Source organism: Muntiacus reevesi, chromosome 3 (genome assembly GCF_963930625.1).
Source record: "Muntiacus reevesi chromosome 3, mMunRee1.1, whole genome shotgun sequence".
Taxonomy (NCBI): Eukaryota; Metazoa; Chordata; class Mammalia; order Artiodactyla; family Cervidae; genus Muntiacus; species Muntiacus reevesi.
Genome location: NC_089251.1, coordinates 118,384,169 through 118,402,828, shown reverse-complemented (window position 1 = coordinate 118,402,828; position 18,660 = coordinate 118,384,169). Strand labels below are relative to the sequence as shown.

At 34.4% G+C, this 18,660-nt stretch overlaps 2 protein-coding genes across 2 annotated transcripts in view; one reads left to right on the top strand and one right to left on the bottom strand.

The window, feature by feature from the left end:
* The window catches only part of PSMD1 (proteasome 26S subunit, non-ATPase 1), an 86,480-nt gene that overhangs the window by 32,019 nt on the left and 35,801 nt on the right, over window positions 1-18,660 (top strand). The gene's annotated exons all lie outside the window — the stretch shown is intronic.
* On the bottom strand, window positions 421-16,544 carry HTR2B (5-hydroxytryptamine receptor 2B). The gene is made up of 4 exons (XM_065927610.1): window positions 16,505-16,544; window positions 14,904-15,618; window positions 6,361-6,561; window positions 421-2,505 (listed from the first exon to the last, which is right to left on the bottom strand). The coding sequence occupies exons 2-4, from the start codon at window positions 15,424-15,426 to the stop codon at window positions 1,613-1,615; spliced, it is 1,617 nt and encodes a 538-aa protein (XP_065783682.1). The 5' UTR covers window positions 15,427-15,618; window positions 16,505-16,544; the 3' UTR covers window positions 421-1,612.

The window sequence follows — 18,660 nt, the reverse complement described above, 5'->3', positions numbered from 1 at the left end:
TATTCTGCCACACAGGAAGTAGAGCTTTCATGAAAACTGTTTTTTTCCCCCTTTTAACCTGACCGTGCTTTGATCTCTAATTAGCAAAATTCATTTCTGCCCTTGTATTTACTGTAGCTCACACATGTGCTCAATTCCCAGTTTCAGCAGCAGATGTCTTCCTTGAGCTGCTTTTAGGCTTTGCTAAGATCTCTACCACCGAGACTACTACCAAGGATACTCAGATCCAGCTAATGAATTATGTGCTTTTTATTTCTAAAAGGCCATTCAGGGTTTTGGTGTGTGTGTGTTTCCTTCATAATATGATTCTTATAAGAAGTAGAAACTAGAAAACATGTTAGGAATGCTTTTGTCTAAAATGTCATGGATGAAGAAAATTAAATGTAATCAACTTGTCTAAGGTGCTGCAGTGAAAACCAAGTTCTCAAATTATTAATAACTAGTAAATGACACAGATTGGATTTATTCCACATATAGCAGTGTAAAGTAAAATGACAAACAGATGAATAAAAAATTCTGTGCCAGAAGTTCAACCAGTTCTTCAAGCAAGCTTGGGCAGCCATGATCTTATTTGCAAATTCATTAAAGTTTGGGTTCCTGGATTAAAGTCCCCTGCCTTCAGTTTACACATGCTCTTTGAGAAACATAAGGTCCATGTACCCAAGACTGTTTTCATTTGCTTTTTCTTCCTCTGGTAAACCTGCCTCTGCTCAGTAAATGCCTGGTATGAGCCATCTAACCAACAGCTGTAATTCCAAGATTCTATTCTTGTGTGTGATAACCAGCTACTGTCCTCCCTACTACCCCCTTTCATCAAGACAGTTGCCTGATCGGTGCAAAATTGTGGCTGCATTTAACTAAAGTGAAAGTGAAAGTGTTAGTCGCTCAGTCATGTCCGACTCTTTGTGGCCCCATGGTCTATAGTCCATCAGGCTCCTCTGTCCGTGGAATTCTCCAGGCAGGAATACTGGAGTGGGTAGCCATTCCCTTCTCCAGGGGATCCTCCCTGCCCAGGGATCGAACCTGGGTCTCCTGCATTGCAGGCAGATTGTTTACCATTGGAAGCACCAGCGAAGCCCACATTTAACTAAGCCTAAGTGTAAATGGCAATCTTAGCTTATCTTCAGCTGTGATCATTATTTTATACTCTTATTTTTAGACCTCTTATCACTGTTGTTCTGTGTTATGCCTTATGCTTTTAAGGCCTTGAAGACAAGGTTAATGCTTGTTTGTTTTGTTTATTTCATTCTTGGCATAGCTTTGCATGCAGTTAGGAACTAAATAAATTCTTATGGTAACATTGTTTTTTTGTATGGTGACATTGTTTTTTTCTAAACAAGTTTATTGATTTATTTATTTTATTTCATTTGACTATCTTAACATTTAACCAGGGTGCTGGATTGTTTTAATTTTCAACTATACAAAAATGATTTTTTATTAATAATAGAATAATTTTGCCCAAATAAAGAAAATTGTATAATCTTAATACATAATTCTTAATTTAAAGAGATGATTTTTGATACATGATATAAAGTTCTTTATATAATTCTTGGTATATTTATATTTTCCTCATCGCCTTACTCATCATTATATTAAAATTGTGCCATTACGGCTATACGTAACTGATTTGCTCTTCAGCTTTGTCACCTTCATTTTCGGTGAGAAGAAGTGTATCTAGTAAAATGATGGATGAAGACTGAATGGTTGAACCTCGCAGCCTCATTGGGCTCTGGTGCATGGCAGGATTAATGCCATTTTGCATTCCATGTTTCATAAAAAATATAGAGTTCTCTGCCATTGGATTCCGGAAGTAGATATTACTGGAGCATTTTCCAAGGGTTTTTACTGATGTGGGGGCTCGGTAATTGCAGGTGAGGTACCGGCCAAATGCATCCCGAAATGTCTTGTTGAAGAGGGTGTAGACCAGAGGATTCACCCCTGAGGAAACATAGCCTATCCACACAAATATCTCCAGGAGCATGTTGAGAGTCGTCTGGTTGCACGAGTCACATAAAACTAAAGTTACATTTGTAATAAAAAAGGGACACCACATAAGTAAAAAGAGGAAAAATACAATCCCGAGAACCTTTGAGGCTCTCTGTTCATTGGAAATGGTCTGCACTGACCTTTTTCCTACTGTGGATATTCTTCGCATTAGTATGTCAGCACTTGCATTGGGCAGAGTTTTGTCCTTGTGAAAACCATCCAGCATTGCCACTTTTTCTGGTGATGAGCAAGGTGTTTCATCCCTTTGGAAAACTGTGGACACAGTCAACCACGTTAGGCGTTGAGGTGGCTTGTTTTTGACCAAGTAAGCTTTCTTCTGTAAAGCATGGATAGTGAGAAAGTAGGTGACAATCATGATGGTCAGAGGTGTGAAGAAGGAAGCCAGTGAGCCAAAGAGCATGAAACTGCCAAAACGATCCTTTGTCAGCCCACAGGTGATGTTGTGTGGGTTAGCTACATCAGTTTCTATCCCTTTAATAGGAACTGGAAGGGCAATGCCTAAGGAAAACAAGATAAACTGAGTTATGACCTTTGATTGGGTCCTTTTAAAGTTTGTCTTACTGACATTTCACTATTAGTATATGTTAATTCCTGGTACCCACAAGGCAGAATCAAAGCACTTAATGGAAGATTTGACAAACAGAATCTAAGTCGGCAAACCTGCTGTTTTTAAAGAGACTTGTTAGTGGTTTCAGTTGTATAATTAAAGCGTCCCTAAAACTATATTGTACCCATGATATAGAGAATGTTTTTATATATTCTCCACTTCTCAGTATCTATTTTTGGTTCTTGAGCTATCCCAGGTTAAGGAAAGGAATGTGGAAGAGAAACTGCTTTTATCTTAATATCCAATGTGATTGAACTCAAAAGACTTAAGAATACATTCATGCAGTATCTTAGTTCTGAGTTGATACCTATTTTTAATCTCTGAGGTTACACGGTTTCATTTAACAGACAGTTTATCTTTCGATATTTGTGAATGTCTTTTAACCTTTTCTTTCTGACTTCTTAGGGAAAACTAAGGGTTCATTGTTTTTTATTAAATACTACTTAAGAGTTTGTGGATCTTGAAATTTATTTTCAAGATTGCATTTTCCTCCGATAAAAATGAAAGAAATATATTTCATGCTAATTTTCTTATACTTTAAATATTATGAAGTAGATATTAAATAAGATCTTGCTTATTGGTAAAATAGCTTATTAGGAAGAGAACACAAGGGTTGGCCCTAATCCTTTCCCTTTGAAACGGCAGATATTTTAAAGTAAGTCTGAGTTAATTGATCTTTAGACATCTCTAGGATTCTTGAGGTATCATAGGAATTCACTTCTCTCAATCTGAACGTATTCCTATCATCTACATCGCCTTTTTATTGTAGCATAGAAACCTTGAAAAGAATATATTCCTCAAACCCTTTCTAATGGAGGCTGCTGCTTTGTCTGCTTTTTCTCAGGTACACCACCAGAAAGATGATCTGTGTACTTTCTGTTCTTCACTAGGGGTCAACAAACTGTAGCTCAACGGCCAAATCTGGCCTGCCTTCCATTTTCGTAAATAAAATTTTATTGGAACACAGCCATACCCATTGTTAATATATGGTTTGTAGCTGCTTTTGTTCTACTGCTGCTGAGCTGAGTAGTTTTGACAGAAATCATACAGAATCTGTAAGACCAAAATATTTACTATCTTGCCCTTTGCAGAAAAATTTCGCTGGTCCTTCTGTCCTGTTACTTCCAGTAACCATTACACTGTTCTCATCCCCCCCCCCCCCATCCCCCACCCCACCCCCAAAGCACTTCTCTTTCAAAGCCTATGTAAGCTACTTACTCTGTTCTCCATCTAGATCCTCTGCCAACCTCTGGGACATATTATCTGTCTTCCTTAATGGTTTTAGCCCTTTGCTATAGTTTTCTATCCCCTGTTCCATTGCTATCATCTTCCATAATTTCATCCCATTGATGATTCTTCTAACACCTAAGGTTTTATTTCTTGAACTCTTCACCTCCAGTTATTTGTTTGCATTCCTGAAGCCATCCATAAGTCCACTTAAAATTATCCCATATCTAAAATCATGAACTATTATTTCCCTTTCTTGTCCTGCTGCTCTTCATTACTGTAGAACTTCTTTTCACAGCTATCTTGACCTCTAGTTCATCCTTCTCTTTTTCCCACATTCCATTAACTCCCATCAAGGCTCACGTTACCTTCTCAACCAACTTGTTGGTCAGTAACGTTTGTTTTCTCTGGTATTTTTTTATACCTTACCCTGTTACTCTCCTTTCAGACCTTACTGTTGTCAGGTGTTACCTGGGATAACTATAAATCCAGAAGAAGAAAGTGAGCTCTCTTCAGCACTTTACAGAATTTAAAAACTGAACTAACATCATTATCTGCCTTTTCTTTTACAAAGTTGTTAAATTGTCATTGGTTCTACAGCATAGAGTGTGATGAAATGAAAATGGCATTGATCTTGGCCTTTGGGCCAAAAGTCATAAGTCTTTAAGCCAACTATTTAAAACCTCTAGGTTTCTTTTCTCATCTATAAAAGGAAAAAATAGGTTTGTAAGATCACTTGTAAGCTGTAAATCTGAGGTCATCTTTTTATTCTTTTCTTCCTGTATACTTAGTACTTACTATTTGACCATCTTCCTGAGTGAAAAGATTCTTTTTCTTATTTATTTTTGTATTCTTAGTGTCTAACATATAAGCACTTAATGTAAATTTGATCAGTTTTATCAGTATAAATTCATGTCATCCAGGCTTAATCGAGGTACAACTTCTACCAACAGGCTGTATATTGGCTTAAATATATATTTCAGTTTCAAATGTTTTAATTCTTAAGGAGCCATTTCTCCTGTTTTCCCTCCACCTTTGCCCTGTCCCCCATCCCACCCCTCGCTTCCACCCTGCGGCAGCACACACTGTTTCCTCTTCCTTCTCTCTCATTGCCCTGAACTTACCAAAAAGATATGGGGTTTTTGACGTGAACTTCAGTTTTCCTTCTCTCCACTTTAAATTTTGGCAGTTGTCACCCGTTATCTCTGATGTCCTTTCCGTAGCTTCCTTTTTAGGGGCCTTTTCTATTCTATCAATCAGCCTCTTTCCCCAAAGTTAGGTTTTTCTCACTGCTTGCAGATAAATAGACTTCTTCTTGACTCTTAATTTCTTCCCAAACCAGAGTAGTTACACTCCTTACTTTAACCTCCAAACTTTTCAAAAGAGAGTTGACTTTGGTATTCCAAGAATATGTAGGTCATTTTCAGTGTCTTGCTTTCTTGTTTTTTTCCCCTAACCCCCAGTGTCTTTTTTTTTCTCATTAGAGAGAGAGGTCACATCTTTACTAGATTTCTTTCTAGTAAGGTCTCTCGATTATTTCAAGTCTCTCTTGATTTTTTTCCTCTTTGAATTTTCCTTACTAGGAGGAAGTGAACATACTAGTCAAACTGTTAATGATCATAGGTCTCTCGATTATTTCAAGTCTCTCTTGATTTTTTTCCTCTTTGAATTTTCCTTACTAGGAGGAAGTGAACATACTAGTCAAACTGTTAATGATCATAGTAACTGTTGTGAATCTGTTTGTTTTTGTGATATTAACTTACAAAACATTTGAGTTACCATTTGTGCTTTACTTCATGCTCAGATACTCTAATATAGCAGCTATCTTTGAGTATTAAAGATGGGCACAGGCACATAAAACAGTTAAGAAATATAGTTTCTTCCAAAAATTATTTCTGAGCATCATTTGCATCTCTCTTAGCATTTCTAATTAAACACGTTCAAGGACTTCCTTGGCGGTCCAGTGGTTAAGACTCCACACTTCCACTGCAAGGGGTACAGGTTCAGTCCCTGTGGCTGGAGATCTAAGATCTCACATGCCATGCAGTATAGCCAAAAACAAATTTATAAACGTGTTCAAAACACTGTTTAAACAGACACTAATGTGTCTAGTCTATATACATATTAATTTCCAAGGTGACTATATGAACTTCAATAATGACATAAAGTGATTCTTTTTTCTCATTTCCTATTTATTTTCTTAGGTGTGATTTCAGATGCATATCATTTTTGGTGTTACTTTAATAAAATTTCAGGATTCTACATGCACCTAGGCCATAATGATTGATTGACAAATACAAAAACTTTTTCAGATTTAGTCTTCCTGTATGTCAACAACAAGCCATGAACTTTTCTGCTTTTTCACCCTTTTTCTGATAGAATGGTTTAGAAGCTATATGATGAATGTAATGTTATGAGGAGTTTGTATTGATGTATCACTACCAGACCTGATAATCTCCTAGCCAAAAGGAACCAAAGGCCTATATACACCACCCCACACCCTGACGCTCCCCACATACCTATTGAAATTAACCACACCACTATAATCTTGATGAATGCTGTAGCTCGTGAGTTATATTGATTGGCCTGGATTGGCTTTTTGATGGCTATGTAACGATCCACTGAAATGGCGCAGAGATGCAGGATGGATGCAGTAGAAAAAAGAACATCAAGAAATAACCAGGCGGGGCATAGAACAAGTGGGAGGGGCCACATAGCCTCTGAAAGAAAGAAAAAAACAAAAGCATGTTCTCCTGCAGTTTCGTTTCTTTTTCAACTGATGCATATTTTTTAACCTTTTTCAATATTCATCTGAAATTTTACGACTTCCAAGAAGACTTCAGATAATGAAGTTGACAACATATACATTTATGTAGATGGCACCTCTTAAATATATTTTGTTTTGTATAGTAATTACAACTCTTTCTAAATCAGTTTAGCATTTTTACCATTATTTTGACCTTTGCTCTTTTGTCTATTTCTTTTGTGATTTTTTAAAAATGTATATAGTATTACAGCTTAATTTTGCTATTCAGATAAAATTTATTTTTAAACTGCTATTTAAAAAAAAACAAACAAAAACCCTTTTTACCAGATAGAGGAAGCAGTGTAATGTGGCAAAAAGAATATTGGCATGGGAGTCTCAGGCCTGGGATTTGGGCTCATTTCTAGCATTAACTAGCAGCATGAACCTTGTTTATAGCAAACTCTAATTTGGTGAAATAACTAAGTGGAATGACTGGAGTTTTCCTTTTGACAGAAATAGTTCTGAAATAATTAGTTTGCAAAAGGAATGGCCTTAGGTTATTCCAGAGAAAAGTGGATTGTTACCCTTCCAAAAGTCCATCCTTCACTCTAAGCACTTGAGATAATAATACAGATTTTGGGTTTAAAAGAACATCTCATTATTAGGCATGGTAATTAATTTATTTAACAAACTCATGTAAAAAGCATTTATTCTATACCTCATACAGTCTTAAACACTTTAGAATATTAAATTTTTTTTAAAATTTCAGGTTTAGGATATGCTATTGAATATTCTACATAGTTTTCCAACAAACTTACTTAGAAGAGTATCCATACATATATGAATTTGATATACTACACATTGTACATATATACTCACTAGTGTATTTTTTTGTAGTTTTAAAACAACTAAAATTTATTGTAGCATTTGCCCTAGAGTATTTCAGTTAGAATCCTTTTTATAAATACACAAATTGTAGAACTTCCTATAAAAGCACATTGCTTCTGTGTAGAACAAATGCCATACATATGACATTATCTAAACCCTTTTTATGGTTTAATTATTGTATGTCCACTGACGAAATGTAAACTACTTTTCCTGGTTTTTGCAAAGTGTATCTTGACTTTGACAGGTATAAAATGATTGAGGTAATTGGAGGGGGAACGAAGATTATCTCAGTATTTCAGAGCACCAAGAGACCCTTTAGTTGTAAACTGTTTAAGTTCAGGAAGCCTGAGGGGTGGAGAGAGGTTAGTATTCTAGACACCCCCCCCACCCCCACCCCCGCCAAAAAAAAAGACTATAATTTAGGGAAAGAGATTTTAGATAGGCTTGAATTTTTTTTTTTTTTTTTTTTCAAGAATCAGGAAGGATCTCAATGAAAAATATTTGGATATTTCACAAAAAAAGCTAGCAAGGCTGACAAATACTCCCATTGGTGCCTTCTGCTTCTGCAGTTGGTATGTGGCATTCCTAACAGGAATATTAAAATATTTTTTAAATCAGTATGAGATTAAAAAAAAAAGAATAAATGATTCCTTTGTACTTGGTTCCATCTTCAGCAGATTCTTTAAAAAGGCTTTAAAGCATCAGATGGAGGGAATAATTCATATTTTAAGTAAATTACTTTAATCAGGCTTTTCCTACTTCATTGAATTGGGGTGGGGATAAGGGATGGTAGTCTACGAGTCCATGGGGTTGCAAAGAGTCGGACACGACTGAGCGACTTCACAAGGGATGGAGATGATAAAATAGTCACTGAGCGGGAAGGGACCTTAGAGATTATATCACTGATTTTGCAGATGAGTAAAATCAGGTACAGTTAAGTCTTTAAATCTGAGAGAGAGCATTTATTTATCAAAATTTACTAAAATTTAAATGTTAATTGAAAGTGTTCTTTAGGACCTTGCTACCCAAAATATGCTTTTCAGATCTGCAAGGATCAGCATCACCTGGTAACTTTTTAGAACTGCAGGCTCTTGGGCCTCATCCCTACCTGCTGAATCAGACTGCAGTCGAAGGAAATACCTTAGGTGATTTATATGCAGATTAGTGTTTGAGAAGCACCACTTTCTTGAAAAGGTTGTTTATTGAGTTTGCTGGCATAGGATAGGCACTCAGAATTCCTCATAAAAAAGAACTTAATGAGAGACTGTTCAAAATAAACTTAATAAAATATGGCAGAGAAACTTGTGTTTAGGAAGAATCTAATCAGTTAGATTTTCTTACTCTTAGCTGTGGTGTTCTGTTTTCTTTTTAACTAGCAGGAAAGGACCTTGAACAGTCAAAGGCAGCAGTGTATTCTTTGACCTGAGCTTAAGGAAATTAATGGTCTAAATAGAGCAAAAAGAATCATATATGACTGAGATAGTTTTGCAGTGGAAACTACTTAAAGTGAGGCTGCATTTTAAACTATCCTGAAGTTCAGGTTTAGAATTGAGCAGCAAGTAGAAAAATACTCAAATCTAGAGCTACAGAGATACTGATCATTGTTAAAGATTTTAAAAGGCAGATAATTAAGGTCTTATGTGTTAGGCTTCCTCTTTTAAAATGCCTGCATCTTTTAAAGTGGGTTGCTAATAACATACACTTGCCTATTTAGCTATTCTAATTTTGGATTGTATTCTTTTCAGTTAACATCTGGAAAATTCTGGTCAGAAATCTAGTAGCCGTGAGCAGCAGGCCACAGTAGAACTCCCGTATTAACAGTACATGTCTCTGGAATTGAACTGTTTGACCTACATACTTCTAATTGTGAACTAAGAGGGAAAGCTCTTTAGTGTTGATTTTAGCTAAGCCTATGAAGCCTTGTTAGCTTTGTTTTCCAGCAAAATGGATATATAAACTCTACAATTTTGGAGCAGAAAGGGGTTCTAAAATTAATGCAGATCTTTAGAATTTTAGTGCGTTAGTCAGTGCTTTCTTAATCGGTAACAGTAGAATTGCTGAAGCATGATAGAGAATTTTCTTTGAGAAAGAGACTGAGATTTAGGATGAAAAGTGATAGATCTTTTTGTTTAACCTTTATGATTCCAGATTTCATGAAATTCTAGTGAATAGGCTGTTTTTATGAAACTTAACAAGAGTAACATGATTGGATTAAGTTATAGAAATCTTTTATTCAAAGCCAAAATAATTGCCTAAGTAGAATTCATGTAATATAATAATTTATGTAAGTTAAAACCAGCTCTAGACATTCTCAGTTTATAAAAGGACTTTTCCTAATCCAGATATTTCTATTCTAAAATTGTCTTCTCAGTTAGTGTTAATTTGACAGGCGCGAGGTCAGAAAAGTTTATTACTACTCAGAGTAACTGGAAAAGGTTTTGAAGATTTATAATTTCATTTATTTGTTGCAATGTATTATGTCTAACTTATTTCCATAAGGATGTAATGTATTATTTAAAATGGAAGTTAAGATTTACATAAACAGAAAAGTGTATCTAAGAATCTATAAGGGAAATAAGTTATCAGATACTTAAACTAAATTAATCCCTGAGGATCTAATTTTTTAAATTAAAACTATTACAGAAGAAAGCAAGCATTTAAATTATATAATATGTATCATTTAATATGAAATATAACTTTAAAACAATATTGGGTTCTGCCTTGTCCCTAGATAAAATTCTCTGGCCCTCCTGTTAGATCAAGTTATTTCAGATAAAAAATGTTGCCTGCTTGCCAAATGCAACAGTTCTGGTTGATACAGTTTCTCATTTCATTTGAGAAAGCAGAGTAAAAGAGTGTGAATTCTAGAATTAGTTCTCCTAGGTTCAGATCATATCACTTATTTATTCCTATGTCCTCCCTTGTAAAATGAGGATGACAGTAATACCATTTTATAGAGCTGCTTTGAGGATTAAATACAGTGATACATGTAAAGTGTTTAGAACAACATCTGGCATACAGAAAGCACCCAATAAATGTTAGTTCTTATTACTATTATTGTTTGGCAGAAACTAGCCAACTAATCCAGCCATTAAAACCCTCCCACTTAGAAACATTGAGCCGTATCATCAGTATAAAATCAGTGTTTGTCTTTCTGCCTGTGGTAGCAAAATGCATCCAATTAAATTGAAAACTCTACTTCAGAAAAAGGGCATGAGAACATCTTTAACTGTTCAACTTTTAACTAAATTTGTCATGAAAGTATGCCTTTTACTAAAGTTGAATTTTAACTATTTGTATTGAATATGGCTAAGAAGCATAAATAACCTATGCGCATTGCCATGCCTTTTTTCTTTTGTTTTCTTTTGGGTGAGTTGTTTGTTTGGCTTTCTTTTCAACTGGTATGGAAACCTGAATTTTTAAACCACAAACTTGGCTTCTTGATGACATGGACTAATTTTCATCTGAAACCTGCTTATCCTTGGGGCAAGTTTTTAGTTTGAAAAACTGAGTTATGCCGGTAGTTTGGAAAGTAATTGACATTAATCTCTGAATCTGGGACATAAAAGATTTCCCTCTTGAGGATTTAAAGACTATTTTTAAAGCCATTCCAAGGGGACTCTGTTCATTGAGATACATAGTTCTTGAAGGTACTGTAGCAGGACAAGTCCTAAATTGCCCTAACGTCCAAAAAGGACATAGTTTTCAAGTATTTTTCTTTTTTTTTTTAATCTTAGAAACTTTTATGCTCCTATATTTATCTTCTGGAAAAGACTGCTAGATCAGTGCTTAAATTTTTATTACAAAGCTGCTTTGTTTTTGTTACTGTTGTTTTTTCACTGCATTTGAGCATATGAAGGATCATGGGGTTAAATGTCTAATATAGTGTTATAAATGTTTTGAGTGATTTAATACTTGTGAAAATTTTACATTGGTTTTTTAAAATTTCCGTTTTCCAGAAAGAAGTGCCTTTAATTGCTTTGCTCCCTTCTTTAAGAGTTAGGTAGAACAGTATTTCACTGTATAAATGAATAACTGATTTTTTTCTCTTTTACTGCTATATGTTTATTTCATCTCTGGTCAAACTCACATCTAAACTAAATATTGTATTTAAGTATATAAACCCTTTGCATGTTGTACAAATACTTGCCAATTATTAGTGTATAATACGTGCTGGGACCTACTTGACAATTTCACAAGATAGTGGCAGTGGAAGATTTAGCACAGCCATTTTACACACAGGGTGCTTGAATTCTGATATGTTGTTAAGTGACTTGCCTAAAAATGACTTGCCTAAGCCAATACAAGAAAACCAGGATTCAAAGCATATGGTATCTTGCTTCAAATGAACACCCATATTTCAGCTATTTTATCTGTCCACTTTCAACTGTACCACAGATACTGTTTCAACTTACAGATCGTGAAACATTGTTTTAAATTTGTTATAAAGAAGCCAGTAATGACCAATGGGTGACCAAATGTTATATTTTCTCCCTTTACATTTTAAAGAATTTGTTTAAGGGGAGAAGGAAAAGTTCAGAGACATTCTTAAACTGTGAATATCCTGTCTTTTTTATGCTGGCATATGATACACTCTTTTCCTTTGCGTTCTACTCAAATATGTCTAACCTAAGCATCTTCAAGCCTTATATTATACGCTACTAATTTGTGATCATGATTTTTAAGAATTGTAGACAAGACAGTGAAAGAACTGGAAAGTAAAGGTTAAGTCCAATGCTCCCAAAGAGGAAGAAGTGACAGAAAAGTTAATGTAGCACAATTTATTTGAAAAAACCGTGTTATATCAGTCATCATAATCTTGGTAAAATAGAAATTCAAATAATGTATAATCAAATATTATACACATTATTGGTTAGATAAAATGTTAATCAGCATAAAAACCACTTTAAAATTGTCAGTGCTGTCCTTTCTTTTAAACTTAATTTTGTTAGAATAGAAAGTTTCGGTGTTACTTCCTTTGAATTTCCCTAAGATAACTAAAGTAACTCCTATCACAAATAGTGATAGTTAATTTTTTTTTAATTTCCATAACCAGGGATACTTTTGTTTGTACAGACTTCAGAAATTCTGCAGATTTTCCCTATAATGAAAGAAAAATGCACAAAATCTACTCCTGCATTTTAAAGTTAAAAGAAATTCTTATAAATGCATTGATTTAGTTAACACATGAAAGGCTATTAAAAAAATCACAGTATTTGAACTCAGGTCCCCATTTATAATATGTGCAGTTCCAAGTTTATGAATGCATCCTTTTGAAGCTTTTAAGAGGGCAACTTGCATTTTCTCATACATTTTCTCATAGAAATAGAACATTTTCAATAATGAATTATGCAGTAATATTTTAAATAGTAGTTCCCAGGTTAGCTTATTTTTAAAAATCTACTAACCTTTCTATGCAGCTTAATTACTGATAGCAGAAATGTTTGGGGCTATGAAAGTTTATTTTGTAATTAAAAATTTACATTTGAAAGAACAAAATGAAGTTAAAAGTGTATATATATAATAATTTTTTGAACATAGATAGGAAGACGTTCTACATATTGTATGTTAAAATATGTTGGATTTTCTGCCATTATAGCCAAGAATATCTTGGGCCCGAATATTTAAATACAAACTTAGTTTTCAACTGCAGTATGCCTGCTGTTTTCCTGTGAAATACATGGGATTATCACTGTTACCTGCTTTTCTATTTTGTTTATCAGCTTACTTTAATGCCATGAAACTTTGCCTTTAAATTCCTTAACTGTTTAACTGTTGGTTAAATGTCTACAACAGTATTTTGCAAATACTAATAGATGATTGATATTTATGAACTCATGGATTTTAAAGTTAAAATACATATCAGTCTCATTTATTCAACATATCAATTAAATTTTGTCATAGTTGGGATGAGCATGTTAACATTTTAATATTTTAACATTTGTATGCCTAACAAAGCACAATTTAAAGAGTAACTTCACACATTAAACTATTGTGCACATGGAGATAAGAATTTGAATTGGTGCCTGTACAGTCTTTACCAAATATGCATAAATGTTCCGACATAATCCTCATTTACTTCTTTTAAACTTTATTCAGAATTAAGATTGTTTAGGCTCTCCTATAGAGTAAGATTTCTTAATCATCTTCCATGGTTGTGTGTTGCACTAGATTTTTACAAACTTACAAGAGAGGGGATAGACAATACTAATGATGAGAGAATCTTTTAAAACAGAAAAGACATTACTGTCTGTCCTGCCAAAGAATTTAACACGTAGCTAAGAATGGGAAGTTTTAGCCTGTCACCATCTGATTGTATTTGAGGGATCAAGTATTAATATTAGATACATTTCTGTAATTACTTTAAAAAATATAACATTTAACCTGAATATAATCAAATATGCAATCTAATTCTAGTTAATAAATTTTACTTCTATAACCTGAAATATTTTTATCTTCACCATATAAGCAATTCTAAAAAGCTCTGTTTGCTATAATCATCTTCCTTAGCAATTAATGAATGGACTATCAATTTATGTCAAGCATTAAGTTATATATCCTCTTAATGCTGATTCTTGAGAGCCTTCATAATTCATCATCAGAATTGTATTGACCCAAATTATATAACTAGAGATGATAGGCATGAATCATAAACTACTTGCATCATTTTAATATCATTTTCTTTTTTATCATGACAAACTAAAATTTCAGTTTTAATTGTGTTTTAAGTTATTGTAATAACTCAGATTTTGGTCATTTATTTTAATAACTTAGAGATTTTATTCCTCTAACATACATCAAGGACATGAATAGTCAGAAATCATAAAAACTAAACAGATGGATCATCTCTTGGGATTTTCTGAGCCAGACCATTCCTTCAGCAACTAAACATAATTTTTTGTTAACAGGACACATGTGTAACACTTTAGTTTAAGTACACAAACTATAAAGAGCTATAGCAAGACTTTTCAGAACAATTCCAATTGAAATTTGAGTTTAGAGATTTATATTGGCATTTACTGATTCAGAGACCTTATTATTAATTAACCCAGCACATTAACTGTCACAGTAGTGTCCTAGCTATTGCTTTATCAAGAAAAAAAGTACTAGTAATGGGATAAAGTATAGAGTCATCTGTTCTTCACAAGAAGTTTTAGGTAATGCATTCAGAATATATGAATATTGCTAACTTGGATGAGTTTTTAATGATTTTTTTTAGGTGACTGAGAGGGAATAGAATTGTTTAAGAAATTATTTTTTGCTCTTTAAAACTGATTATCAACCATACGGATGAAAACTGAGGAACTGTTTACTCCCTATATCTTTAAATAGTCCAAGTTCATATTTAAACCCTGAATGAGTATCCATTTCTCTAATAGTATATCATAGTTCTGTGGTTTGATGGCAGGAACAAAGTGAAATACTTACCAAACATTATTGTTAAGAGGGCAACCGGCATCACAAACAATCCAACCAGCAAGTCGGCCACTGCCAGGGACATTAGGAAATAATTGGTAGCATACTGCAACTTTTTCTCCAGTGAAACAGCCAGAATAACAAGGATGTTACCACCAATTGTGGGTATTATCACCATGAGTATCAGAAGAGCTGCCCAGCGTGGCTTATTTCCCTGTTCCTCACCAGTCTGTTTCATTTTCTCTGGTATCGATTCTGTCTGTAATCCAGACCAGTTAGAAGAGATTAAGTGGTCAAATGAGCTCTGCAAAACATGCTCAGGACTTGTGCGTTGCTCGAATATTCTAAAAGAGAAAGCCATTCTCTGTTTTTCTTTGATTTGATCTGATTCCGGACAATGATCAGCATGGTCAGTAGCTTGACCAGTCATCTGCTTTTTTAAGGCTTTGTACCCATGCCAAACACTCAAGGCCAAAGTTGACTCCTTCCTTAGAAAGAGAATTTCAAACTCTGTAAAATGAAAGTGTACGTACATCTGTCCATGTCTGTAGGTAAGACCCGAGTGGTTAGTGTTCTGCAGAGGCTCAGGTTTTGGAAGGCTTAGTGAAAGAAACTGATAGCTGTGGGAAAAAAACAGACTATTTTTTGGTTTCTCTTTCTCCCTCTTTTTTTTTTTTTCCTTGTTGTGGTGGAGTCGAGTTTGAATTTGAATGCCAGAGGGTTCTCCCTAGATATAAAATATATCAATTGCATTATTTTCTTTATTTCTTAATAAAACCCAGTTTAAAAAAGCAGTTGAATTTATTAGCAGCCCCTCCCTTCTTGATAGGTCTCTTGTGCATTTCTGACAATACAGCCAGTTCTTACAATCATATATATGCCTGATATGTTCCAATTAATGAAGTGGGAGATACATTAATTTTTTCAGTGGTGTAATGAAAACCTAGATGTTTCCTGACCCCCAATTGTCATTTTACCTTTACTTTAGAATATGTACAGAAGATTAGAAACATCCAAACACCAAACAGAACTTTTCATACACACTGGCCTTCTACCTAGAAACACTCCAAGCCCCCCCACCCGACCCCCCCGCCCTGCTGTGATTTACCAGCATAGGAATCCTTATTTGAAATTAGATTTGGTCTGATCAAGTTTATTTTAATACTCATATAAATGCCATTTTTTATAAAACATTTTTGTAACTCATTCTAAAAAACTGGGGTTTCTAGAACTCCTTTATAGTTTGAAAGAAGATGAGAAAGTACTCCTAGGATCCAAATAATTATTTTTACATGTTTCATCTTTCAAAGAAAGCATGTTTCTGCACAGATATTTTCTGAATTTTTCACTTTATGTCAAGTTTGAACCAGTTATTTTTTTAAGTAGTAATTTCTTTTTTTCTTAACCTTCCCAGTTTCTGAGGCAAGGAGGAAGATTAAATCATTTTTTCATAAAGCCTTACAAATCCCACATTAAAATCTTCCCTTTAACATTTCTAAATTTTTCGTTTTGGTTTTTAAAGCACTGAATAGAAATAAAAAATTATGGTAGCAGAGTTTTTGAAGAAGGAAAAGAAAAAGCCTTTAGATTAACTCTGTCTATTGGGTACTTACCTCTTATTTGCGGGTTACTCTCCTAAGCGTATCATCTGATCTACTCAGGAGACCTGCTTGCTGCCGCGGTGGGAGTCCTCCTCCCGTTGACTTATTCTGAGCCTCCAGCACTGGTGCTCGAAATCATACAAATGTGTTGTGTAGCTGTAAGCGTGCCAAGGAGGTTGTTTCATCTTCGATACATTCATTTTTAGAGAGTAGCAGCATTCATTATAATTCATAAAACCACCAGTTAAGTATGTTGAACCAATTCATGATCCTTATTCGAGTTATATTCTTAAGAGCTGTCTTCAATTTGGGGGACTGTGATAACTATGTCATTATAGCTTAAGATAGTTTTGTTTTCAATTAACCCTAGGCTGTTTTTTCCTAATTGAGAAAAAATAATATACAGTCTAGAGATACTGGAGCTTTAATTCTGTGGAGATTCTGCCCAGTGAGCCTTAAAGTGATTTCCAGAGTTTTAATTTCTACCAGTGAAACATGTTTCTTATGCAGCTTTCATGCCTTTGTTGTGGAACATAATTAATTTGCTCTGATTACAACCTTATATAGAAGAACACAGGAAGGTTTGAATTCTACATGCATATATAAGTTTGAGAAGAGATTTTTTTCATTGCTTCAAAGCTTCCCTTTAAAAGATTATGTAATAGGAGACTTGCCTGTTGGTCCAGTGGTTAAGAGTCCACACTTCCAATGCAGGGAATGCAGATTCGATCCCTGGTTGGGGAACTAAAGATCCCATATGCTACACAGAAATAAATAAAAGATCATTGTAGGTCATTCGTATTTTTAAGTTATTTAATTACTTCTCTGTTGGCAGTAGCATTTATGCAGTTTCAAATTTATGTTCCTTAGCTTGTGTGAAAGTTACCAGAAAATATTTTGTTCAGTTCTACTGAGCACTTCAGATTTTATTCAATATTTGCTGCTTTATTTTAACTCAGACTTCAGTATTTTAGAAAAAAATGTTTACTAATAATTTTGGGTGAAGACAAAACAATCCTCAAGAACAGTCAGATAAATTTTAATGTGCCAGAATTTCTCTTCAGGAATATGGGAACATCTTAAAATAAATAGAGCTCATTCTGAGCCAGTTTGGCTTCTGTGCTCATGCAGGCAGTAGGTGTCTGCAAATGAGTAATGTCAGATTGGAACGAGCACCACTGTGTTTAATGAAAAGACGTGTATGAAGTAAACCTTCATCAGTTTGTGTTTACAGATAAGGTTTTTAAAGTATTCATTGAGTATATTATAAAAGTACTGACCATTATTATTATATAATTCTGTGTCAGTACTAACCCTTCTGCCCACATTCACTCACTTCTTTTTTTAAACTTTAACTAAAAGTAGTTAAAATTGGCTCCTAGAATGTTTTTATTTATATTTGTATTTTTAATTAGCTTAATGGCTAGAGACCAAAAGTAGTTAGAAGAACTACTTATTGTTGCAGTTAACAACAACTTTGAGTTATTAGAAGCATAGTTGACAATCAGAAGGCAAAATAATAATACTAAATAAAACAGTAGATGAATCTAATTGACAAATAAGTAAATCTGTGCTCTAAAACCTCATGCACATTAGGTAGAAGACTGTAAGTCACCACTTCAAATCTTCTAACACTAAACACACACACAAACTTGTCTTTCCCCTGTCTTTAATGAAAAAAAAAATTGCCCATGGTAGTAAATCAACAATACAAAAGAATATTCAGTGATAAATTCACTCTTGAGACAGCTTTAACAAACACATTTCCCTCTGTTCTTCAAAATAGAGTAACAGATTAAAAGATGGACAGCTCTTTGGTAATAGTGAACAGGGCCAACTGAAAAAAACAGAAATTGAATAGGCATGTAGTTCTATTCAGAATAGAGACTTGTAGCTCTCGTAACTCAGCCCTCCACAACTCTTGTGTGGTATAATTGATATAGTGATGACTACCACATATTTAATAAAGCTTCAAATAAAAGTGAAAGTCGCTCAGTCATGTCCAACTATTTTCGACCTCATAGACTGTAGCCTGCCAGGCTCCTCTGTCCATGGAATTCTCCAGGCCAGAATATGAGAGTGCGTAGCCTTTCCCTTCTCCAGGGCATCTTCCCAACCCAGGGATCGAACCCAGGTCTTCCTCATTGCAGGTAGATTCTTTACCATCT